Genomic DNA, 24,825 nt, shown 5'->3' on the forward strand with positions numbered 1-24,825 from the left:
ATTCCAGAATGTTCTTCCTCTCAGTAAACAAAAATGGTGAAAATGACAGAAAATTTTGTTTGATGGACCATTAATGTTCAACTGTGATGATTTCAAAATTAGTCATATTGAAGCATGACAGGAGCTCTGTGCTAAATGTGAAGTTCTAATATTGATAACCTCAAATGCATTTGGCAGCTTGTTGCTGTTTTGCTGGTGAGGATCAGCCTTCTCACAGCTGTTGTCTTAAAGGTGAAGCTGCGCCCCCTTGTGTTCCTCACAGGGACACTGCAGCCCCCAGTATGTGTGGGTGATACATTCCCAGACCTACTGCGAATAGCTGAAACTGTGGATAATAGCGATCTATCTGTAAATCCCATATATAAAGTAATTTTCGTGTACATACAAATGGTAAAGTTTAATTGAAAAATTAAGATATTTTTAACAATGTATTAAAATAAAATGCACCAAGTAACAATGATTCCCTGCCTTTCCTCTCTGTCAGCTTCCCTGTGAGACGCCACTGACAGAATGGTTTGATTTAGCTGTGAATTCTGGGATTCTGTTTAATGTCACGACTGAAGCTCTCACACTGTTTAGAACCAGGAAGGAATACTATTAGTCTCTATTAAATATCTTTAATAAACCCCTAATTTTAATGCATAATAAATGTATGTTGATATGAACAGTATTATGTCATCCAATATCTCATTTTGAAAATAAATCAATAGCAGTGCTGTACCTTTTACTGAACATTTTACTTTTCACAACCTACCAAAAAACAAACAGAAAATGAGCCACTGAAGCAGACTAATACGTGACTAAGGTGCTATGAAACCTTCTAGCCTTCTGGTCTCCCTACATCTGTTCATGGAGGGGCGAACAAGCCCAGACTGAGGCTCTCTGTGGCCTTGCTGGCTCCCTGACTGGCTCCTCCCCCTCATCATGTGACCGACTCGGGTGTCTTTCAGGGGCACCTGCTGTTCCTTCACTTGTAACTCTTTTCACAATAATTATTCCAGAACAATCCCATTGTACCTGTACTCAGTTTAATCAGATTACTTCTCCTTTATGTCACAGTAAACCAGAAAGAGAGACAAGGATCCAGAAATGTGGTAAGAACAGTAGTTTAATAAACTGACACAGGACAGGATTAGAAAGGCATCCGCTGGGTTCGCTGTGTCCTCCGTCCGGGTGCCCGAATCCCGGGTGAGTGGCTGATGCGAATGCCCCGTCCCACGCGGATGACAGGTAAGCTGGTAGGGGATGCGCAGTAATTGAGGTCGTAATGCAGAAGCAGAGGTCGTTACCATGAAGAGCCATCCGACGAATAGGCACAAGACAGGAACAGACAGGACGGGATGAACGGGGAAGGCTGGGCTCGGCGGGACAGGCGGATCAGGGACGGGATCTGGACTGAGGAAGGAAGGTACAAGGGTAAGGAACGAACACGGGGCAGACAGGTAAGGCGAGGGCAGGCAGGCAAATGGGAGACAAGATAAATGCTTGGTAAGGCTTTGTGACATAAGCGCAATACTTCGCGAGTGTTTCTGGGCAGGGCTGGACTGGGACAAAAAAAGGGCCCTGGCATTTTTGCTCAGACCGGCCCACCACAATCGGTCGGACACAACCAACAAGTACACCATCCTTGCGGTCCCTGTAGATATGCATATACTATATAGTCAGACTACATCTGACACAAGAAACAGAGGGGGAGGGGTGGAGCCTGTTAAGAGATGATTAGGCCAGCCCAGTGTCAGTATGGAAAATGAACCAATGGGCCGCTGTCCCTGCTTTGGTCGTTGGCCAATAAAAAAAAAATAAAAAATCATATTATATCGACCAGCCCCCAAGTGTGTCGGCCCACCGGGCATTTGCCCGGTATGCCAGATTACCAGTCCAGCCCTGTTTCTGGGGTTTGTTCTCCCTTTAAAGAAGTTTAATTGTTCCCTAATGCCGTGCACCTATCGGGCCCCGCCCCTGTGGGCATGACACTTTATGTCTCTATAATGTTGTACCTTTTGGTTAGACGCAGTACTGGTGGGAAATTGATGTCCCCACGGAAGGTAGCCCCCTTCAGCTACCCAGGCATGTAGTAAAATAACAGGTTTTATTTCTGGCTACAGGCTTGCAGCTGCCTATGTCACCTAATGAATTGACTGGCACTGTTTAGACAAAATGTAAAGTTATATCCACTCTTGAAAGAGCTGTAGGAACTGTAAGGAAAAAGGGATTCAAATCTCACATTTTGGTGCTATTTGTAAAACTGAATAAACATGTATAAGATAGATAAGGCAGAGATTTTATACTGTGGCTGTTAAAAGGTGAATCTCTGTGTGAGTCTGGTTTTGGGCCATCAGCTCCTGAAAAGTCAGGTTCATCGAGTCTACCTTACCCTCCATCAGTGCATGGATGGGACTCTGCTTGTCAATTAATAATACTCAGGGTCGGTAGTATGATGCCCCTGCTAAGGTTTATGTTTATTATTTGATCTGCCCCCCCCCCCCCCCACCCTTTTTTTTGCTTGCTTGTTTTGTTTTTTTCCTCTCTTGTTTTTGTGTGTTTGTTTTTGTGATGTATGTGCCTGTTTCTGTTGGTCTGATAAATAAAAATAAAAAGCAGAATCACAAAAAAAAAAGTCAGGTTCATGATCTCTGCCGGCTCCTGTCTGAAGATACATCCCTCCACCCATCCACAACATCAGACGTACAGCCCAGTATAGCCCTGTGTTTACAAACTGGTATCACGTTAAGATGAATAAAATCCCAGTCAACTGCATATGCAGTTAATTTTAATCAAAGTATGACTTCATTGTCTCACAAATTGGACACTAGAGGACCTCATGTCTGTAGGGAGAGAAATGACACAGCAGATCTCGATGGTCAACAGCACAGTCTGGGAGCATAAAAAGGCCAGCACAGTGGATGAACACCTACTTTTGGAAGGAAACCAAGGATTCCGTTCCTTATGTACATCCAGAGCATGGCGGACAGGCTGACCACACACTGTCATTCTAAATAATTGCATTTTATTCAACAAGTTAACGTTTCACTTCTGGATATTTTGCTTTTTCAGTATTTTGTCTATTGTAGCTTAGCCCTATTGACTGCTGATTTTAATGCTACAAACTCCTACAATGTGTTCCTGGGATATATTTATTCACAATGATATATGCTAAAAAGAAACGTTTCTTAAAAAAGAAGACCAGTCTTTCTGCATATCATTTGCGATCACCTAAAATGGAAAACTCATCTCGTGAAATATTTTTTTTTCTCAGTACTTTAAACGACACAAAATCAAACAAACTGATTTATTTTTCCTGTTCATTTATCATCTACTTGCTTACAATTTTTGTTAACTTGACTCTGGTTGTGACTGTTATGCTGGACAGAGTTCTGCATGAGCCCATGTACATCTTCCTGTGTAATCTGTGTATCAATGGGATTTATGGTGCTACAAGTTTTTACCCAAAGTTTCTGTTGGACCTCTTATCAGAATCTCACATTATCTCATACAATGCATGCTTAGCTCAAATTTGTTTGGTTTACACATATGTGTTTTGTCAGCTTTCCAATCTAACAGTAATGGCTTATGACAGGTATGTTGCAATATGTAAACCCCTGCAGTATCACTCCATTATGACCCAGGGGAAGGTGGGGAAATTGCTGCTGGTACCCTGGCTGATATCTTTTTGTGAGACATTAGTTGGGTATATCTTGATGGCTAAGTTACCTTTGTGTGGCTTCAAAATTGATAAACTTTATTGTACCAGCTGGGATGTGGTGAAGCTCTCCTGTGTAGACACCAGTGTGAATAATCTATATGGATATACAATAGTCATCTCTCATTTCATCCAAGCACTACTGATTGTAATCTCCTACTCCCACATCATCAGGACATGTGTGCGATCAAAAGCAGAACAGAGCAAGTTCATGGAGACCTGTCTGCCCCATGTGATCACTCTGACTACCTTCTGTCTATCTGCTGCATTTGATGTCTTATATGCTCGTTATGGATCCAGCAGCAGCCTGCAGGGTCTCCGTAACTTCTTCTCCATAGAGTATCTGATCATCCCTCCCCTGCTGAACCCCCTTATTTACGGCCTGAAGCTGAAGCAGATTCGTCGGAGTGTCTGGAGGCTGCTCAGCAGGAAAGTCAGTGCCCTGACATAGATTCCAGAATGTTCTTCCTCTCAATAAAGAAAAACAGTGACAAAGTTTGAACATTTTCCTTGATTGAGCCTTTATGTAATAGGCAGTTATGTACCAAATATAAGGTTCTAATAATGATTAAATCAAATGCATTTGGCAGAAATTCAATTTTGCTGGCGATGATCAATCAAGATGGCGCCGCGGAGAGCTGCCTCGGTCTGTTGGTGCACACTGTTTATCTTTATCACTCTCTTAAATATATATTTCTCTCAGTTCCACTGCTATATCATACTCCGCATTCTTCTACAGTATGTTTTTATATTAGTACCTATATATACCCCTATGTGTATATTTATTGCACCACCAAGGCAAATTCCTTGTATATGTGAACATACTTGGCAGTAAACTCTATTATTATTCTCATTCTGATGATCAGCCTTCTCACAGCTGTGGGCTTAAAGGTGAAACTGCGCCCCCTTGAGTTCCTCACAGAGATAGTACACACTGTAGTCTGTAGCATTGACACTGCTGGTGAATGGTGGGGACTAAGACTTCCTCTGGGATGCTAAAACACAGACTCTGTCTGCTGTCTCCATGAAGATGATTATTATTGGCCAGCACCAGAATCACATGACTCTCATTCCACCTACTTGAATACGGAGGTGTATCAGTCCATCCCTTCCTGACCCATCACTTTATGCTTGTGTCATGCTGCCAGGCTCGTTGTGCAGCCATGTCTGCACCAGTAGCTCCAGTACCATTAGCATATTTAGCATTAAACTGCCCATCTTTGTCCAGTAACATAAATCCCCTGCTTCATACTCAGAAAACTGTATCCCCTGTGAATTTTGACTTTCCTGTCTTGCTGTTTTTTCAGTTCCTCTTCTCTGCTAAATTGTAATCGTTTCAATATTAAAACAAGGAGAGACTAAACAAACAAACAAACGAGGCTAATGAGGCCTCATTTCATATTTCTATTCATTTCATAGATCCACCCACCCCCACCAACCATCTGTTTCATCTACCCACATGGGAACACAAAGCATTAAAAAAAAAAGAAGATGAGCTCTCTTTATTGTGTACAAAGACGGCACTGTTTGTCAGAGGGCTTAATCTTTCTGGGTTTCTTTTTCTCAGACATCCAGCCAGGTGTTCCCCTTTCAGTCTGTCTCTCAGGTCAGTTTTGACCTGATAAAGAGATGAAAAACAGACACTGAGCTTTAATTTAACTATTCAGAACAGGTACTGTATTACATATTTAGTGCTGAAAGAAAGAAAAAAAAATCACTTACCCTGTTACAAATTAGTTGTCTAACCTTAGTTACTCTGTGTCTTTCTAACTGCCATAGTATGAAGAGAAACATTACATTTGTGCCTCTGAAAATGGAGGGACACTGAAAGATGGCTGTAATTTCTGAAAGCTTAATACAATACCTTTGTTAAACACTTTAAATGAACGCTGAACGTCTATATTGTTCTTGATCGCTTAATTTCAAATATATTGTGATGGTACACAGAGATAAAATTACGAAAAATGCATCAATGCCCAAATACTTATGGACCTCACTGTATGTAAAGTTTACATATTGTGACGCTCGGCAAATCCGAGCATCTTAGCAGGATAAACGAGACGGGCTCTGCATTGCAGGGCTGCGCACAAGCAACAATCACAACTCCGACACACATAGAAAGGAAATGCAGGTAGGACTGATGACAGATGGTGAGGCACACACATAGTGGGTAGTTACATAATGTCTAGAGCAGGGGTCTCCAAATCCGGTCCTGGAGAGCTACTATCCAGTCGGTTTTCTATCCTACCTGGTTTCTGATGAGCCACACCTGTTCTCAGGTAAATACCAGGGCCAGGTGTGGCTCATCAGAAGCCTGGTAGGATAGAAAACCGACTGGACAGTAGCTCTCCAGGACCGGAGTTGGAGACCCCTGGTCTAGAAACATGTGAAGATTATACAGGATTCACACATGACACAGAAAAGAGCACGAATGATCAAATCAGGAACACAACAAGTAATTACAATAACACACAGACACAGGGGCTGTTTACATGGCTTGCAAGCACGCCAGGAAATGCAAATGGGCTCTGCTCTGCAGCCCCATCTTACTGCCGCTACTTAAGTATGCCTACTGGTGTCTCTAATGCTGTGATGTCGTACAGTATGTGTATGTTTTATTGGTGAATTTGCGCTGCTATGATGAAATGCCTTGCAGGTATACGCTGCAGACTAATTTCCCCATGGGACTCATGAAGCATATCTATGTATTAGGGGCTGCACAAACTAGTCAACTTGACTGCTCTGCAATGAGACTTTAAGCTTAACGTCGATACGTTGCTGATCACTTGATTATGACACCAACAACGTGGACACCTCAGAGAATTTTTTTTTTTAATAAAGGATTATGACATATCATTCATTGGACCCGTTCAGAGGTACCAACACCAATGTCAGCATGGTTTGGGCGGTGGGGGCCTCTGTAATTCATGTCGACAAACTAGAAGGGCACATTTTGACTGGCATCCATGTTGAAATATTAAAAATATATTCCGTTTGATGGCATTATGATTGGAAAATGACTTAATGACAGAAACATTCATATTTTTATAATTTTATCATTTTCACACTTTTTTTATTGTTTTGACATAACAGTGTTTTGCGATTTTCTCAGGTTTTATGACCAACTTCCGGGACCGCCAGTGGTTTCTGAGTAATAAGTGCAGCTTATGTGGAGACTGAATCTCAGCAGCACCTGATGCATATACAGTAGTTGGCAGGATAAATCATACACTTGACTCGTTTTCATTATGAATTTATTTAATGTTCAATACACACAAAGCAAAGCCTCGTGGCCTAACCTTGTCATTCCCTGTGGCTCGCTTGCCAATATCACGGTATTGCAGTATTGCAATATATCCCTGACCACCAGCATCAGAAAAGCCAGGTTCATGACCTCTGCATGTTCCTGTCTGAAAACACTGTACGCCCCTTCACCCATCCACTACATCAGCTATATAGCCATGTGTTTACAAACTCTCACTCAAAATAAATTAAATCCCAATGAATCCCTTTAAATTCCTAGTCAACTTTAAGGCAAGTTTAACCTTACGAAAGAATGACTTCATCATCTCACAAATTGGACACTAGAGGACCTCATGTCTGTAGGGACAGAGATGACACAGCAGATCTCGATGGTCAACAGCACAGTCTGGGAGCATAAAAAGGCCAGCATAGTGGATGAACACCTACTTTTGGAAGGAAACCAAGGATTCCGTTCCTTATGTACATCCAGAGCATGGCGGACATGCTGACCACAGACTGTCCTTCTAAATAATTGCATTTTATTTGACAATTTAACGTTTCACTTCTGGATATTTTGCTTCTTCAGTATTTTGTCTATTGTAGATCAGCCCTATCGATTGCTGATTTCAATGCTACAAACTCCTACAATGTGTTCCTGGGATATATTTATTCACAATGATATATGCTAAAAAGAAACGTTTTTTAAAAAAGAAGACCAGTCTTTCTGCATATCATTTGCGATCACCTGAAATGGAAAATTCATCTCGTGAAATTGTTTTTTTCCTCAATGGTTTGAACGACACAAAATCAAACAAACTGATTTATTTTTCCTGTTCGTTTCTCATCTACCTGTTTACAATTTTTATGAATATAACTCTGGTTGTGACTGTTTTGCTGGACAGAGTTCTGCATGAGCCCATGTACATCTTCCTGTGTAATCTGTGTGTCAATGGGATTTATGGTGCTACAAGTTTTTACCCAAAGTTTCTGTTGGACCTCTTATCAGAATCTCACGTTATCTCATACAATGCATGTTTAGCTCAAATTTGTTTGGTTTACACATATGTGTTTTGTCAGCTTTCCAATCTGACAGTGATGGCTTATGACAGGTATGCTGCAATATGTAAACCCCTGCAGTATCACTCCATTATGACCCAGGGGAAGGTGTGGAAATTGCTGCTGGTCCCTTGGCTGTTATCTTTGTGTGAGACATTAGTTGGGTATATTTTGATAGCTAGGTTGCCTTTGTGTGGGTTCAAAATTGATAAACTTTATTGCACCAACTGGGATGTGGTGAAGCTCTCTTGTATAGACACCAGTGTGAATAATCTATATGGATACTTGTTAATTATTGCTCATTTCATCCAAGCACTGCTGATTGTAATCTCCTACTTCCACATCATCAGGACATGTGTGCGATCAAAAGCAGAACAGAACAAGTTCATGGAGACCTGTCTGCCCCATGTGATCACTCTGACTACCTTCTCTCTATCTGCTGCGTTTGATGTCTTATATGCACGTTATGGATCTAGTAGCAGCCTGCAGGGTCTCCGTAACTTCTTCTCCATAGAGTATCTGATCATCCCTCCTCTGCTGGACCCCCTCATTTACGGCCTGAAGCTGAAGCAGATTCGTCGGAGTGTCTGGAGACTCCTCAGCAGGAAAGTCAGTGCCCTGACATAGATTCCAGAATGTTCTTCCTCCCAGTAAACAAAAATGGTGAAAATGACAGAAAATTTTGTTTGATGGACCATTAATGTTCAACTGTGATGATTTCAAAATTAGTCATATTGAAGCATGACAGGAGCTCTGTGCTAAATGTGAAGTTCTAATATTGATAACAACCTCAAATGCATTTGGCAGCTTGTTGCTGTTTTGCTGGTGAGGATCAGCCTTCTCACAGCTGTTGTCTTAAAGGTGAAGCTGCGCCCCCTTGTGTTCCTCACAGGGACACTGCAGCCCCCAGTATGTGTGGGTGATACATTCCCAGACCTACTGCGAATAGCTGAAACTGTGGATAATAGCGATCTATCTGTAAATCCCATATATAAAGTGATTTTCGTGTACATACAAATGGTAAAGTTTAATTGAAAAATTAAGATATTTTTAACAATGTATTAAAATAAAATGCACCAAGTAACAATGATTCCTTGCCTTTCCTCTCTGTCAGCTTCCCTGTGAGACGCCGCTGACAGAATGGTTTGATTTAGCTGTGAATTCTGGGATTCTGTTTAATGTCACGACTGAAGCTCTCACACTGTTTAGAACCAGGAAGGAATACTATTAGTCTCTATTAAATATCTTTAATAAGCCCCTAATTTTAATGCATAATAAATGTATGTTGATATGAACAGTATTATGTCATCCAATATCTCATTTTGAAAATAAATCAATAGCAGTGTTGTACCTTTATCTATGCTTTTCAATTTGCTTGCAGAATGACACTGAAGTATTTAAATCTTGAACATTTTACTTTTCACAACTTACCAAAAAACAAACAGAAAATGAGCCACTGAAGCACACAAATACGTGACTAAGGTGTTATGAAACCTTCTAGCCTTCTGGTCTCCCTACATCTGTGCATGGAGGGGCAAACAAGCCCAGACTGAGGCTCTCTGTGGCCTTGCTGGCTCCCTGACTGGCTCCTCCCCCTCATTATGTGACCGACTCGGGTGTCTTTCAGGGGCACCTGCTGTTCCTTCACTTGTAACTCTTTTCACAATAATTATTCCAGAACAATCCCATTGTACCTCTACTCAGTTTAATCAGATTACTTCTCCTTTATGTCACGGTAAACCAGGAAGAGAGACAAGGATCCAGAAATGTGGTAAGAACAGTAGTTTAATAAACTGACACAGGACAGGATTAGAAAGGCATCCGCTGGGTTCGCTGTGTCCTCCGTCCGGGTGCCCGGATCCCGGGTGAGTGGCTGATGCGAATGCCCCGTCCCACGAGGATGACAGGTAAGCCGGTAGGGGATGCGCAGTAATCGAGGTCGTAATGCAGAAGCAGAGGTCCTTACCATGAAGAGCCATCCGACGAATAGGCACAAGACAGGAACAGATAGGACGGGATGAACGGGGAAGGCTGGGCTCGGCGGGACAGGCGGATCAGGGACGCGATCTGGACTGAGGAAGGAATAAATAAACTGACACAGGACAGGATTAGAAAGGCATCCGCCGGGTTCGCTGGGTTATACAGCCGTTAAATCGTCCAGACACCATCAATTAGATAAGTAAATACATTTTGTGCTACGGCCAAGAAAAAGGGCAAAACCGATAACTGTCAGGCATACATACCACTCAGGCAGCGCCCTCAATCACACGTAAGAGAGGAAAAGACACCATACCGGTGCCATACTGGGAAAGAGACTGTCCTGCTATGAAGCGGTGTGCTGCTTTCAATCAGAGTTAATGCGTCGCACTACTATCAAAAGCAAACAATAATCAATGGCAAAATCGTAGCCAATAGGAAGCAAAACAGCTACTACTGCTACTCTACTCACACCGCTGGCAATGAGTCGAAGGGAACAGGGCGACCCGGAAGTGGGCAGTATCAATGCCAACATGTCAGGGAACGCCCCCCGCTGCGCACCAAAGCCTTATGTAAGATGCCCTCAAGTGGATAATTGCTTAACAGACTGAAGCGCAGCACACCCCCACAAATCAAAGGATCTCCACCTGCTACACTCACAGGGACACTGCAGTCCCCAGTATGTGTGGGTGATATTTTCCAAGATAGCTGATAGCAAATAGCTGAAACTGTGGTTAATGGCGATCCATCTGTAATTCCCATATATAAAGTGATTTTCGTATGCATACATATGATAAAGTTTAACTGAAAAGAGAAGATATTTTTAACAATGTATTAAAATGAAGTGCACCAAGTAACAATGATTCCCTGATTTTTATATTGAAGCTGTGTAAAGGTTGAATCTCTGGGCAGGATTTGGGCCTCCAGCACCTGAAAAGCCAGGTTCATGACCTCTGCAGGCTCCTTCCTGAATATACGTCCCTCTGCCCATCGACCACATCAGCCATATAGCCATGTGATTACAAACTGTCATCACTCAAAATACATAAAATCCTAATTATTCCTTTTAAATTCCCAGTCAACTGCATATAAATTTTAATTTTACCAAAGTATGACTTCACCTTCTCACAAATTGGACGCTAGAGGACCTCATGTCTGTAGGGACAGAGATGACACAGCAAATCTCGATGGTCAACAGCACAGTCTGGGAGCATAAAAAGGCCAGCACAGAGGTTAGAATCCTACTTTGGATGAAAATGAAGAATGTATATCATTAGGCACATTCAAGCCCTGTTGGACAGGCTGCTCATAGATTGTCTTTCTAAGTAATCACATTATATTCCAGCATTTAATTTAACTTAATTTTTGCTTCAGAATATTTTTGTTTCTTTTTGTTTATTGTAGATCAACAGTTGTGATTGGATGCACGACTAGTTAAAAGTACGAACTCCAATGAAGTGTGTCTGACCTGATCCTGGGGGCTTAGTTTCATTTATGCTTCATAACAAAAGAATCATATTTTAAAAAGTAAGACCTGTCTTATTCAGATTGTCTTTTGAGCATCAACAATGGAAAATTCTTCTACTGAAATGATTTTTTTCCTCAGTGGTTTGAATGACACAAGACGAAACAAATTGATTTATTTTTTCTGTTCCTTCTTCATCTACTTGTTCACAATTTTTGTGAATATGACTCTGGTTGTGACTGTTATGCTGGACAGAGTTCTGCATGAGCCCATGTACATCTTCCTCTGTAATCTGTGTGTCAATGGGATTTATGGTGCTACAGGTTTCTACCCCAAGATTCTGCTGGACCTCTTGTCAGATTCACATATTATCTCATACAATGCATGTGTAACTCAAATTTTCGTGGTCTACTCTTTTATTCTATGTGAGCTCGCCAATCTGACAGTGATGGCTTATGACAGGTATGTTGCAATATGTAAACCCTTGGAGTATCACCCCATTATGACCACAGGGAAGGTAGGGAAATTACTCCTGGTACCCTGGCTGTTATCTTTTGTGGAGATTTTAATTGCAGTTCTTCTAATGGTCAGGCTACCTTTGTGTGGATCCAAGATAAATAAGCTTTATTGTTCAAACTGGGATGTGGTGAAGCTCTCCTGTGTAGACACCAACATGAATAATTTCTATGGATATGTAATGGCTGTTACTCATTTTATCCAAGTACTGTTGATTTTAATCTCCTACTTCCACATCGTCAGGACATGTGTGGGATCAAAAGCAGAGCAGAACAAGTTCATGGAGACCTGTCTACCTCATATAATCACTTTGGCAAGCTTCTCACTGACTGCTACAATTGATATACGGTTCATTTCCAACGGAAACCTACAGGCTCTCAGTAATGTCCTCTCTGTAGAGTTCCTCGTGACTCCTCCCCTGCTGAACCCCCTCATTTACGGCTTCAAGCTGAAGCAGATTCGTCGCAGTGTCTGGAGGCTGCTCAGCAGGAAAGTCAGTGCACTGACATAGATTCCAGAATGTTCTTCCTCTAATTTAACAATATGCTGACAGATACTGAAAAATTGAATTGACCCTATTTGTGTAACCATTGCAATTTAAAAAACAGTTATTTAGCAAAAACAAGGCAACCTCAAATGCGTTTCACAGAATTTCGTTTGCTGTGACTTTGCTGGTGACGATCAGCCTTCTCACAGCTCAGATATAAAAAGTGAATGTCCTTGCTATTGTGCTCCTCACAGAGACAGTGCCCCCTGGGCAGCACACACTGCAGACTGCAGTGACAAAAGCTCTAATCAGCACTGGGGTCTATTGCTTCCTGGGGGTGTTAAAATACAGTCATTTACTAGTAACCAGTGGTGGAAAGAAACAAAATACAATTGCTTCATTTAAGTACTTGAAATACCTGTACTTTACTTAAGTAGATTTAGTCGTGGACACTTACGGCAATATTTATACTTTATACTCTGCTACATGTCTACTTAGCGTTGCATTACATTTTGCAGTTACATTGCTGTTTTTTTTAATTGGGTGGCGATGAAGAAAGCCAGTGATAGGACAGAAATTGCAGAGATTTTCTCATTAAGCATCGCAAAGCAAGAAGTCAAGTGTCAGAAATTTCAAATCCTGTCACCTCTTAGATAGTTTTATAAAGCAAAATGAACCCTTCGGGTATCATCTTTTTTTTTCCTGTTGGAGCAGCCGATTGCTATACAGATTGTACTACATACAACACCTTTTGATTCATTATGGAAATTGGCTCTGGAAATGGCTATAGAGGTGATCCTGGGATGTTTGTGATCAGGATAACTTATTGGTGAATTGTGGATAGCATGTCGATAACAAAAGCTTAACAAATAACAAAAACAATAACAAAAAGTGTTCAAATCTGCAACCTGTGGCCATTAGCTGGTAAGTTTTATTTGACCATATATGAGATATGATCAAAATCCCATATCCTGATAGCAATACATATCACGATAGAGCACAGTTTCTGTATGCGCAGTGAAAATCAGCCGGTGCTGTGCTGTGCATTGCGCACATGCGCAAAATCTATTGCACATGCAGCCGCAGTTCGGGCAGACAGTGGGGGCATTCACACAAATGTCCTGCTTCTATCCGTGTCATGTATAAGAGTGTGATTTGTGACAAAACAAAAATAAATGATACATATAATATGAAACGAAATAAGTTTTTCTGTCGTCACATGATATTTATCGTCATAGCGCACAGCCCTACACATATATCAGTGCTAGAACTATTTTTCACCTGTGTGGCTGAGATCATGTGCTCAGCTTAGGTGTGCTTATCAGCATTAACCATTGTTCTGTCGATATATGCTGCCTTGTCGAAAAATGCTACCGTAGTGCTAATCGATAGCCCTAACCCTAACCCTAAACCTAACCCTCCAAAACCCCTAAAACCCTTACCTTAGCCCTAACCCTAACCCCTAAACCTAATCCCAAGACGGTGGAACTGCATATGCTCAGAAAGGCTCGATAGCACGTCTCGATAGGTAGTATTTTATAACAGAACAACCACTGTAGCTGGTTAATGACGTAAACTTAATTTCAGTTAACAAAATGCAATATAAAAATTCTGAAATTCTTATTATAAACTATCTGTCATGACCTGCTCATCCGATCCTCGTTACCTCATGTTAATTCCCGATTGTGATCACCTGTTGCCTGTTATTTTCAGCTTGTACTGTGTATTTAGTCCGCATCTGAGTCCGTTTCCCCAGATCCATCATTAATGTTTGTCGCCGTCTGCCCTGTATTTCCCCGTAATAAACCCTCGTGTCCTGAATCCTCGCCTGCCTGCCTCGTCCTTCCCCACTTCCTGCCTGCCCGTCTACCACGGTCATGTTTTAAATGTTTAGATTGGAAAATATAACACTATCCGACCTGAACTTTTGTATTTAAGAATATAAACAAAGTACAGTGGTACCTCAGAACTTGAAATTAATCCGTTCAGATCTCCGGTCCGAATCCTAAAAAGTTCGAGTTCATAAGAAATAATGGAAAACCAATTAATTGGTTCCCGGCCCCAAAAAAATACACCGAAATATGTTTTTTTTTAGCATTTGAACACAAAATGAACCAGACAAAACAAGAAAAGCATATATTGTACTAAACACATCTAAGCACATTTATCAAAACAGTAATTTTTAAAGTAAGAAAATAAATGTATCCAAACAATCTGTAAAGTTAAAAAAAAAAACAATGCGTCCTGCCCCAATCGTCCGCTCCTTCCGTGTGCCACGCCCCCTCGTTAACCCCGTGTGGAATCCCTGTGTGATCAGCTGTTTCTGGTTGTTGTCATTAGTCCTCTGTATTTCATCCGCATTTCAGTTTGTTTCCCCAGTTCAGTCATTGCATTGTCCATCTACGTTTTGCCTGCCTTACCTGTATTCCCTGATATCATTCCGTCCCCACTGGGCACGACGATATTATTATAATTAAATGTATTAATGGTTTATTATTAATATTAAAATAATGAATAAGAAATTTTTATTTTTAAATGTATTTTATTATATAATAGTTCATTGTCTAAATGTATTTTTATTGTCTAAATATATGTATTCAGCTAGTGTAAACATGCACGATGCTATCACAGCGAATGCGAGGCTGAGACTGAAGCGTTACCCTTTGTTTCCGCTGAGAGACTCATTTCCTCGCGAGTACAAGTTATCTTAGGTCGGTGTTCACGGTTTGACTTCTGAGATTCAGATCGAGTTATAGGTAATATTTTTTTCGAATTGGTTGGTTCGACTTTTAAGAAATTCGAGTTCTAATGAGTTCGAGAACTGAGGTACCACTGTACAACTGGATGCAATATACAAAAACTCCAAGATATTTTGTAAAATACGGGAGTATCTTCCTATATGGGCAGCACAGTAAAATGAAAATCACTGCATTGCATACTCAATAAATCAGTAAGAGGGCTGTGTGTCATCACGCCAAAAATGACTCCAAATAAGCCACAAAGTATCTGATCATCCCTCCACTGCTGAACCCCCTCATTCATGGCCTCAAGCTGAAGCAGATTTGTTTGAGTGTCTGGAGGCTGCTCAGCAGGAAAGTCAGTGTTCTGACATTCCAGATTCCAGAATGTTCTTCTTCTCAGTGAACAAGACAGTCCAGGGTGTAAACATTGTGTTTGCTTGATCTTTTATATATAATTGTGACAATTTCAAAATGAGTCATATTTAAGCATGACAGGCAATAGCATATAAGATATCCATCCATCCATCCATCCATTATCTACAGCTTATCCGAAGTCAGGTCGTGGGGGCAGCAGTCTCAGCAGGGAAACCCAGACTTCCCTTTCCCCAGCCACTTCATTCAGATCCTCTGGGGGAATCCCGAGGCGTTCCCAGGCCAGCCGAGAGACATAGTCCATCCAGCGTGTCCTGGGTCTTCCCCGGGGTCTCCTCCCAGTGGGACATGCCCGGAACACCTCACCATGGAGTCGTCCAGGAGACACCCTAAGCAGATACCCAAGCCATGTCATCTGGCTCCTCTCAATGCGGAGGAGCAGCAGCTCTACTCTGAGTCCCTCCCGAATGACCGAGCTCCTCACCCCATCTCTAAGGGGGAGCCCAGCCACCCTCCGGAGGAAACTCATTTCGGCCGCTCGCACTCGCGATCTTGTTCTTTCAGTCATTACCCATAGCTCATGACCGTAGGTGAGGGTAGGAACGTAGATCGACTGGTAAATCGAGAGCTTTGCTTTTTGGCTCAGCTCCTTCTTCACCATGACAGGCCGATGCAGCGCCTGCATCACTGCGGACGCCGCATGCGCCTGTCGATCTCCTGTTCCATCCTTCCCTCACTCGTGAACAAGACCCCGAGATACTTAAACTCCTCCACTTGGGGGATGACCCCCTCCCCAATCCAGCCATAGCATTCCACCCTTTTCCTGCTGGAACATGCAAACCCCTCCACCACCATAAGGTGTCGGCTCCAGGAGAGGCATACAAGATATATTGTTGTAATATTGGTGTGAACATCAGATGTTTTTTGGCAGAAGCTTATGTTGCTTTTCTGATGATGAGCATTCTGACTGCTCAGGAACAAACAGTGAAATACCGCCCCCTTGTGTTCCCCATAAAAACAGCAATGCACACCACAGTCTATAGCAGGGGTGTCAAACTCCAGCACTGGGGGGCCGCAGCCCTACAGTATGTCGCTTAGTTCTTTCCCTGTTCCATCACAAATGATTCAGCTCAACCGCTATGTGGTAATTAGCACAAGAAGTTGAATCAAGTGTGTTAAACGAGGGGAAACCCAAAAATGTGCAGGGGTCTGGCCCTCCAGGACTGGAGTCTGACACCTGTGGTCTATAGTGATGAGAGTAATAATCAACGTTCATGTCTGCTGCTTCCTGTGGGGGGCTATAATGCAGCTGTTGTTTGCTGCCTCCAATAAGAGGATAATCATTGGTCACAAGACTCTCACTTCACCTGCTGGGACACAGTCTATCCCCACCCCCTGTCATCCATCATCTGCAGCCACTTGTCCTATTCAGGGTTGCAGGGAGTCTGGAGCCTATGGGCACAAAGCAGGGCACCAACCCATCACAGGGCACACTTACATACCATTCACTCACACATACTCACCTATGGGCAATTTAGTAACTCCAATTAACCTCAGCATGTTTTTGGACTGGGAGGGAAACAGAGTATCTGGAGGAAACCCATGATGACATGGGGAGAACATACAAACTCCACACATATGGAGCCGTGGCAGAGACTTAAACCCTGGTCTCAGAGATATGAGGCAACAGTGCTACCCACTGTGCCTCCCCATCCACACCTGGCTCATCACTTTATGCATGTGTCATGCCGCCAGGCTCCTTCTACAGCTAAGTTTGGGCCTGTAGCTTCAGTACCATTAGCATATTTAGCATAAAACTGCCTGCCCTTATCCTGTAACATAAAGCCCCTGCTTCATACTCAGAACACTGTAATCCTTATCTTCTTACAAGTCGTACTGTTTTTCTGTGTAACTCCTTTTGGCCAAGTCATAATCATATGTTTATTAAAATGAGGAATTGTGGTCTGTAGCGAAGACTAAACAATTTAATTCAATTTATTTTTATATAGCGCAGTCGTCCCAAGGCACTTCACATGGATGTGTTGTGATACATTAAACATCATTAGAGAGAGTAATACAAACTGACAAAAGGAAGGAAAGAAATTAGATGACAATGGAGGAGAGGAACCAAAAACTCCCAAGTAAGGAGAGAAAAAAACCTCTAGGCATCCAAGGTCAACTGGCTGCCCAATCCCCCTTGGCATACTAACATTACTGAAAACAGAAAAGAGAAATGAGTCCATTATCCACATTGGCCTGTGTAGGGTGGCCAAAGTCCATCTATCTGTTTTCCACACTGGTCTGTATAGGGAGGCACCGAAGGCTGCACCCACGATGATACAATTCGTAGGTCCCATTCGCGATGTCACCCCTCCATGGGACTGAACCTGGACTCCATCTCATCTGGACTTGTGGGAAGACAGAGAGCATTGATGGTCAGAAAATGCGTTGACACATTATTGGAGAAGCATAGTAGATAAAATACATGTATAGCAGCACCAGCAGCCATAGTTACGGTGTGTTATGTAGGCTGGTAAACCATTCCATAACATACTGTAGGGTGTCACAACTCACTGGTACGGAATGCGGAAAGAGCAGCAGGAGTCCAGGGAGTCAGGGGAACGTAGGATTTATTCAAAGTATGAAACACTCAAGCTCACAAAACAACAGAAGGACTCACGAAATATACACTGACACGCACTTGAATACACCCAACTAATTAAACACAACTAGAAACAGCTGATAACAAGAGGATTCCACATGAGGTAAACAAGGGGGCGTGGCACACGGAAGGATCAGAACAGTCAGGGCATGACTTAGGGGCCCTATAGCAGAATGCTTTACCGCCCACTGTCACTTTATTTATATGTGGAACGACAAGGAAACCCGCTTTCTGTGATCTGAGAGTTGGGTCAAAGGTCTTGCCAACCAGAGGAGAAGGGGAGATGGTGGTGTGGTCCAATTGGAGGGTAATCGGCCTGATTTTGTTGAGTGTGGATTTTGTTCCAAAGACAATTCTGTCTTATCACTGTTGAGTTTTAGAAAATTTTGGCTCATCCATTATTTGATTTCAAAAACATGTGATTCAATGCATGCAAGTGGCAAGTTGTTTTTGGAGCTAGTATTGAAGTAGGTCTGTGTGTCATCGGCATAGAGATGGAAAATTAGATTAAAGCAGCGAATGATCTGGCCTAAGGGTTGAATATAAATGATGAAGAGCAGTTGCCCCAGGACAGAGCCCTGGGAGACGCCACGTGTGATAACTGATGTGTCTGATTTATGAACTAATAGGGTAATGAAATGTTTTCTGTCAGTGAGATATGAGATGAACAGGTCAAGAGCTGCCCCACAAACTCCTAAGTTTGTACTAGAATAAGGTGAGAGACTGTATCGAAGGCCGCTCTTAAGTCAAGCAGAAGTAGAAGGCTTTTGGCACCAGTGTTAGTAGTAACAAACAGGCCATTTAAGACTAAAGCAGTTTCTGTGCTGTGGAATTGGTGGAAACCGGACTTAAGTGGTTCAAGGAGTCTTTCATTTTGAAGATAAGTAAGAAGCTGGGAAGAGACTACATGATCCAATGTTCTTGAAAAGAAAGGAAGATTAGAAATCAAGCAGTAGTTGACAAGGTTAATTGGGTCAAGACCAGGCTTTTTAAGGATGGGGTGACAGCCGCTACTTTGTAGTAGGCAGTAGGAACATGACCATGGGCAAGAGATAGATTAAAGGGTGGTGAGGAAGGGACTGGGCGGCAGGCAAACGGACATCACTAAAAATACATAAAATTCTAATTATTCTTTTAAGTCCAAGTCAACTGCATGACTTCATCTTCTCCAAATTGGACACTAGAGGGCCTCATGTCTGTAGGGACAGAGATGACACAGCAAATCTCGATGGTCAACAGCACAGTCTGGGAGTATAAAAAGGCCAGCACAGTGGATGAATGTCTTTATTTGGTTGAGGATCAAGAATATTTTTGTCACGTACAAAAGCTGGCGGATAGGTTGCACATAGACTGATTTTCTAGGTAATTGCGTTGTCCTTAATGTTTTTCCTTCGGAAACTTTGGTTTCTTCAATCTACTGTTTATTGTGATTGAATGCACGAGGCATTAAAAGGCACAAAATCCAATGATGTGTGCCCAGTCTTATTATCCTGAGGGTTAGTACATTTATGATGTTTTATGGCAATAGAATCATATCTTAAAAAGTAAGACAGGTTTTATTCTGTTTCTCTATTGAGTGTCAAAAATGGAAAATTCTTCTACTGAAATGATTTTTTTCCTCAGTGGTTTGAATGACACAAGACGAAACAAATTGATTTATTTTTTCTGTTCCTTTTTCATCTACTTGTTCACAATTTTTGTGAATATGACTCTGGTTGTGACTGTTATGCTGGACAGAGTTCTGCATGAGCCCATGTACATCTTCCTGTGTAATCTGTGTCTCAATGGAATTTATGGTGCTACAGGTTTCTACCCCAAGATTCTGCTGGACCTCCTATCAGATTCACATATTATCTCATACAATGCATGTATAACTCAAATTTTTGTGGTCTATTCTTATATTCTATGTGAGCAGGCCAATCTGACAGTGATGGCTTATGACAGGTATGTCGCAATATGTAAACCCCTGGAGTATCATTCCATTATGACCCCGGGGAAGGTGAGGAAATTACTCCTGGTACCCTGGCTGTTATCTTTTGTTGAGATTTTAATTTCAGTTCTTCTAATCATCAGGCTACCTTTGTGTGGATCCAAGATAAAAAGGCTTTATTGTTCAAACTGGGATGTGCTGAAGCTCTCCTGTGTAGATACCAGTGTTATTCATCTATGTGGATATGTAATGGTTGGTACTCATTCGATCCAAGCACTATTGATTGTATTCTCCTACTTCCACATCATCAAGACATGTGTGCGATCGATAGCAGAACAGAACAAGTTCATGGAGACCTGCCTGCCCCATCTGATCACTCTGGTCAATTTCTCATTGTCTGCTGTATCTGATGCAGTTGTTGCATGGTTTTTTTCCAACGGAAGTCTGCAGGCTCTCAGTAATGTCCTCTCTATAGAGTACCTCGTGACTCCTCCCCTGTTGAACCCCCTCATTTATGGCCTCAAGCTGAAACAGATTCGTCAGAGTGTCTGGAGGCTGCTCAGCAGGAAAATTAATGCCCTGACATAGACTGCAGAAATATCATCCTCTCAATAAACAATATGCTGACAGTCTGTGAAAAATTTCTTTGATTGACAACAATTTCCAAATTAATCATATTTATAAATAAGGAAGATGTTTATCGATTTTGAGGCTCCGCCACTGATGTCAACCTCAAATGCCTTTGGCAGAAATTCAGTTGCTGTGGCTTTGCTGGTGATCAGCCTTCTCACTGCTCACACCTCAGATTTACACAGAGACAGCACACACTGCAAACTGCAGTGATGAAATCGTTAAACAACACGGGCCTACTGCTTCCTGAGGTGGTTGTCTCCACTTAGACACACATCATTGGTCAGCATCATAGTCACATGACTCTCACCTTACCTGCTGGGATGTGGAGGTTTATCGGTCCCTCCCAGTGTGACCCATCAATTTATGTGTGTGTCATGCTGTCATGTGCACCACCAGTGGGACATGAAGGGTTCCCCTCCAGGGGACACCTTTTTTCATCATCACTAGTTCACAGAAAGCCTAATATTTTTGAGGCGGCACACACTCTAAGGAGTTTAAGAACCAGTGCTCTATGGCAGTGTGGGGGCCTGTAGCTGCAGTAACATTAGCATTCTATGCATAAGAATGTGCGCCCTGGTCTTTCAACACAAAGCCCCTGCTTCATACTCAGAACAGTGTAATACTTATGCTGATCGTCTTTCCTGTCTTGCTGTTTTTCTGGGTAACTCCTCTTTGCAGAGTCATAAAGATGTGTCTATTCAACTGTGGTATTGTGGTCTGCAGCAAACACTAAACAAACAGAAACAAACTCTATGAGATACTATATTTCCTTCACCTTAGACAGGGGGGGGGGGCAGAATGTTTTGTACAGAGGAGCTAATGCATTTGGGTGGGGTACTTTTCAGTGAGTAGCAGTAATTGTACTATTGCATAAATGATGTACTATTGCATAAATGGTACCTTTAAAGGTAGTCTAATCAATCAATCGTTTCATTTACATTAAAATGCTTAAGGAGCTCAATCCGCCCGTTGCTGTGGTAGACTGCAAATGAGTCTATTATTCGACTGACCTCAGGATTATTTGTTTGCCAGGAGTTTAAGGAAATGAGTCTCAGGTTGCTTTTTCTCTTGTTCTCATGTAGATTTTTAAGGCACCATTAAACATCGTAAAACAATTAAGGTGTTATTGTTGATTCGTGAACTTGCAAGGTGAGCACACGTCTGGTCACATGACATGCTCATAATGACCACGTCATTTCTGCATTTTTTAAACAGATGAAATATACATTTACACAGTCGTCCACTTAATCCAATAACTTTGGTGATGTTACAATATTTTAAGATATTTTACGATGTACTGCTGTGGGTGCTCAGCAGTTTCCGGGGGCTGCTTTAGCCCCCCCCCCCCCAGCCCAGAACCCCCATGGTGCAGCCCTGGCTCTAGGAGCCTATTGTACCAAGAATTTCAAGGAAAATTCTCCCAGATCGTTCATCTCCCTATGTAACAGTCATTTGCATTTAATGTTCTTTGAACTGTTAATCCTGTTTACTGTTTTTCCGCCATCTAGTGGTGAATTACAGACGGAATGATTATTGTGGTTTAAGGTTCCGCCCGACCCCTTTTCTTGCTTGCGCTCATGCTGTCCGCACAGCGTTGCAGATTGACGCCACTGAAAGGAAAGAGAAATAAAAGTTAAAAAAACAGAAGAAATAAACAAAGCAATGTTGAGAAGAAACTACAGCCATAAGAAATATTTAGCCTCTCATGGACGTCAGCTCACGAGGTTTGCGGACTTTAATATTTTATTTGTGATCAATGTATTGTTTCAAATGTATGAGAAAGGTGAAGGAACTTGTTTTAATGCGAAGTTTCTTTGTTTTCTTTGTGAGCAGTTCTCACGGGTTGTTCAGACCAGAATAAACCCCGTCTTTGACTCTATCTCGTGCCTCCGTCATTCCAGTGAGGGTGCTACACCCTACGAAACTTAAACCGAATAATCTCCTTTGGGAGTGTCACAGAACAGATCGGGAACAGATTTTTGTTTAGACATTAGAAATGATCTCAAAATAAAAAAAAAAAATGGATTCATTAGGTTCAATCTTCACAAGTCACCAAAAAACAAACAAAACATGAGCCGCTGAAGCACTTGACACCACACTAAGGTGTTATGAAACTCTCTGGCCTCCCTACATCTGTACATGGAGGGGGGGCGAACGAGCCCAGACTGAGGCACAGCAGTCTGCCTGCAATGGCTGTCTGTGGCCTTCCTGGCTCCCTGCCTGGCTCCACCCCCTCACCATGTGAGACCTACAAGATTAAAATAACAGATTCTGGTGTTAGATGTGAAACTGAATACCTATGAAGAGGCATAAGACAGACTTTTATATTGAATCTGTGTAAAAAAAAAAAAAAAAAAAGAATCTGTGTAAAAGTTGAATGTCTGGCCAGGATTCGGGCCTCCAGCACCTGAAAAGCCAGGTTCATGACCTCTGCAGGCTCCTTCCTGAAGATACGTCCCTCTGCCCATCCACCAAATCAGCCAAATAGCCATGTGATTACAAACTCTCATCACTCAAATTACATGAAATCCTAATTATTCCTTTTAAATTCCCAGTCAACTGCACATGAAGTTTAATCTTACCAAAGTATGACTTCATCTTCTCACAAATTGGACGCTAGAGGACCTCATGTCTGTAGGGACAGAGATGACACAGCAGATCTCGATGGCCAACAGCACAGTCTAGGAGCATAAAAAGGCCAGCACAGAGGTTAGAATCCTACTTTGGATGAAAATGAATAATGTATATCATTAGGCATATTAAAACCCTGTTGGACAGGCTGCTCATAGATTGTCTTTCTAAGTAATCACATTATATTCAAGCATTTAATGTTTTCACTTCAGGATATTTTTGTGTCTTTTTTTATAGTAGATCAATGTTGTTATTGGATGCTCAACTAGTTAAAGATACAAACTCCGAGGAATTGTGTCTGACCTGATCCTGAGGGGTTTGTTATATTTATGCTTCATGACAAAAGAATCATATTTTAAAAAGTAAGACCTGTCTTATTCTGATTATCTTTTGAGCTCAACAATGGAAAATTCTACTCGTGAAGTTGTTTTTTCCCTCAATGGATTGAACGACACAAGAACAAACAAACTGATTTATTTTTCCTGTTCATTTCTCATCTACCTTTTCACAATTTTTGTGAATATGACTCTGGTTGTGACTGTCATGCTGGACAGAATTTTGCATGAGCCCATGTACATCTTCCTGTGTAATCTGTGTGTCAATGGGATTTATGGTGCTACAAGTTTTTACCCCAAGATTCTACTGGACCTCTTATTAGAATCTCACATTATCTCATACAGCGCATGTGTAACTCAAATATTCATAGTCCATTCGTATGTGTTATGTGAACTGTCCAATCTGACAGTAATGGCCTTTGACAGGTATGTTGCAATATGTAAACCCCTGCAGTATCACCCTATTATGACCCCTGGAAATGTGGGGAAAATATTGCTTCTGCCCTGGCTGTTATCCTTTGCTGAGATTTTAATTGGAGTTCTTCTAATGCTTAGGCTGACTTTGTGTGGATCTAAGATAAACAAGCTTTATTGCACAAACTGGGATGTGGTGAAGCTCTCCTGTACAGATACCAGTATTAATAATTTCTATGGATATGGAATACTAATTACTCATTTAACCCAAGTAGTGCTGATTGTAATCTCCTACTTCCACATCATCAGGGCATGTGTGCGATCGCAAGCAGAACAGAGCAAGTTCATGGAGACCTGCCTGCCCCATCTGATCACTCTGGCCATCTATGGTCTATCTGCTGCATTTGATGTCCTATATGCACGTTATGAGTCCAGCAGCAGCCTACAGGGTCTCCGTAACTTCTTCTCCATAGAGTATCTGATCATCCCTCCCCTGCTGAACCCCCTCATTTATGGCCTCAAGCTGAAGCAGATTCATCGGAGCGTCTGGAGGCTTTTCAGCAGGAAAGTCAGTGCGCTGACATAAATTCCAGAATGTTCTTCCTCCCAATAAACAAAAACGGTGACAGACTGTATTTTTTTTTCATTAACCCTTAAGGTGTA

The 24,825-nt window shown here is 41.9% G+C and overlaps 5 protein-coding genes across 5 annotated transcripts; all 5 read left to right on the plus strand.

The window, feature by feature from the left end:
- Positions 1-3,209: 3,209 nt before the first annotated feature.
- Positions 3,210-4,151, plus strand: LOC111846874 (olfactory receptor 2F1-like). The gene has a single exon (XM_023817567.2). The coding sequence runs from the start codon at positions 3,219-3,221 to the stop codon at positions 4,149-4,151; it is 933 nt and encodes a 310-aa protein (XP_023673335.2). The 5' UTR covers positions 3,210-3,218.
- A 3,533-nt stretch (positions 4,152-7,684) lies between these two features.
- On the plus strand, positions 7,685-8,626 carry LOC140579219 (olfactory receptor 5G3-like). Its single transcript, XM_072701620.1, has one exon. The coding sequence runs from the start codon at positions 7,694-7,696 to the stop codon at positions 8,624-8,626; it is 933 nt and encodes a 310-aa protein (XP_072557721.1). The 5' UTR covers positions 7,685-7,693.
- A 2,918-nt stretch (positions 8,627-11,544) lies between these two features.
- LOC111841432 (olfactory receptor 8I2-like) lies at positions 11,545-15,588 on the plus strand. The gene is made up of 2 exons (XM_023807159.2): positions 11,545-12,456; positions 15,448-15,588. Exons 1-2 carry the CDS (start codon positions 11,545-11,547, stop codon positions 15,586-15,588), a joined length of 1,053 nt encoding a protein of 350 aa, XP_023662927.2.
- A 4,216-nt stretch (positions 15,589-19,804) lies between these two features.
- Positions 19,805-20,737, plus strand: LOC111841431 (olfactory receptor 8I2-like). Its single transcript, XM_023807158.1, has one exon. The coding sequence runs from the start codon at positions 19,805-19,807 to the stop codon at positions 20,735-20,737; it is 933 nt and encodes a 310-aa protein (XP_023662926.1).
- A 1,661-nt stretch (positions 20,738-22,398) lies between these two features.
- Positions 22,399-24,790, plus strand: LOC111841413 (olfactory receptor 52B2-like). Its single transcript, XM_023807118.2, has 2 exons — positions 22,399-22,506; positions 22,616-24,790. The coding sequence occupies exon 2, from the start codon at positions 23,816-23,818 to the stop codon at positions 24,746-24,748; it is 933 nt and encodes a 310-aa protein (XP_023662886.2). The 5' UTR covers positions 22,399-22,506; positions 22,616-23,815; the 3' UTR covers positions 24,749-24,790.
- Positions 24,791-24,825: the final 35 nt, after the last annotated feature.

This window comes from Paramormyrops kingsleyae, chromosome 17 (genome assembly GCF_048594095.1).
Source record: "Paramormyrops kingsleyae isolate MSU_618 chromosome 17, PKINGS_0.4, whole genome shotgun sequence".
Classification (NCBI taxonomy): Eukaryota; Metazoa; Chordata; class Actinopteri; order Osteoglossiformes; family Mormyridae; genus Paramormyrops; species Paramormyrops kingsleyae.

What these genes read in the sequence shown, in the direction of transcription:
- LOC111846874 (XM_023817567.2), top strand. Translation starts at nt 3,219, where the DNA reads ATGGAAAACTCATCTCGTGAAATATTTTTTTTTCTCAGTACTTTAAAC.
- LOC140579219 (XM_072701620.1), top strand. Translation starts at nt 7,694, where the DNA reads ATGGAAAATTCATCTCGTGAAATTGTTTTTTTCCTCAATGGTTTGAAC.
- LOC111841432 (XM_023807159.2), top strand. Translation starts at nt 11,545, where the DNA reads ATGGAAAATTCTTCTACTGAAATGATTTTTTTCCTCAGTGGTTTGAAT. An exon ending in TGCTCAGCAGGAAAGTCAGT is followed by an intron (nt 12,457 to 15,447) that starts GCACTGACATAG and finishes TAAGCCACAAAG; the next exon opens with TATCTGATCATCCCTCCACT.
- LOC111841431 (XM_023807158.1), top strand. Translation starts at nt 19,805, where the DNA reads ATGGAAAATTCTTCTACTGAAATGATTTTTTTCCTCAGTGGTTTGAAT.
- LOC111841413 (XM_023807118.2), top strand. Translation starts at nt 23,816, where the DNA reads ATGGAAAATTCTACTCGTGAAGTTGTTTTTTCCCTCAATGGATTGAAC.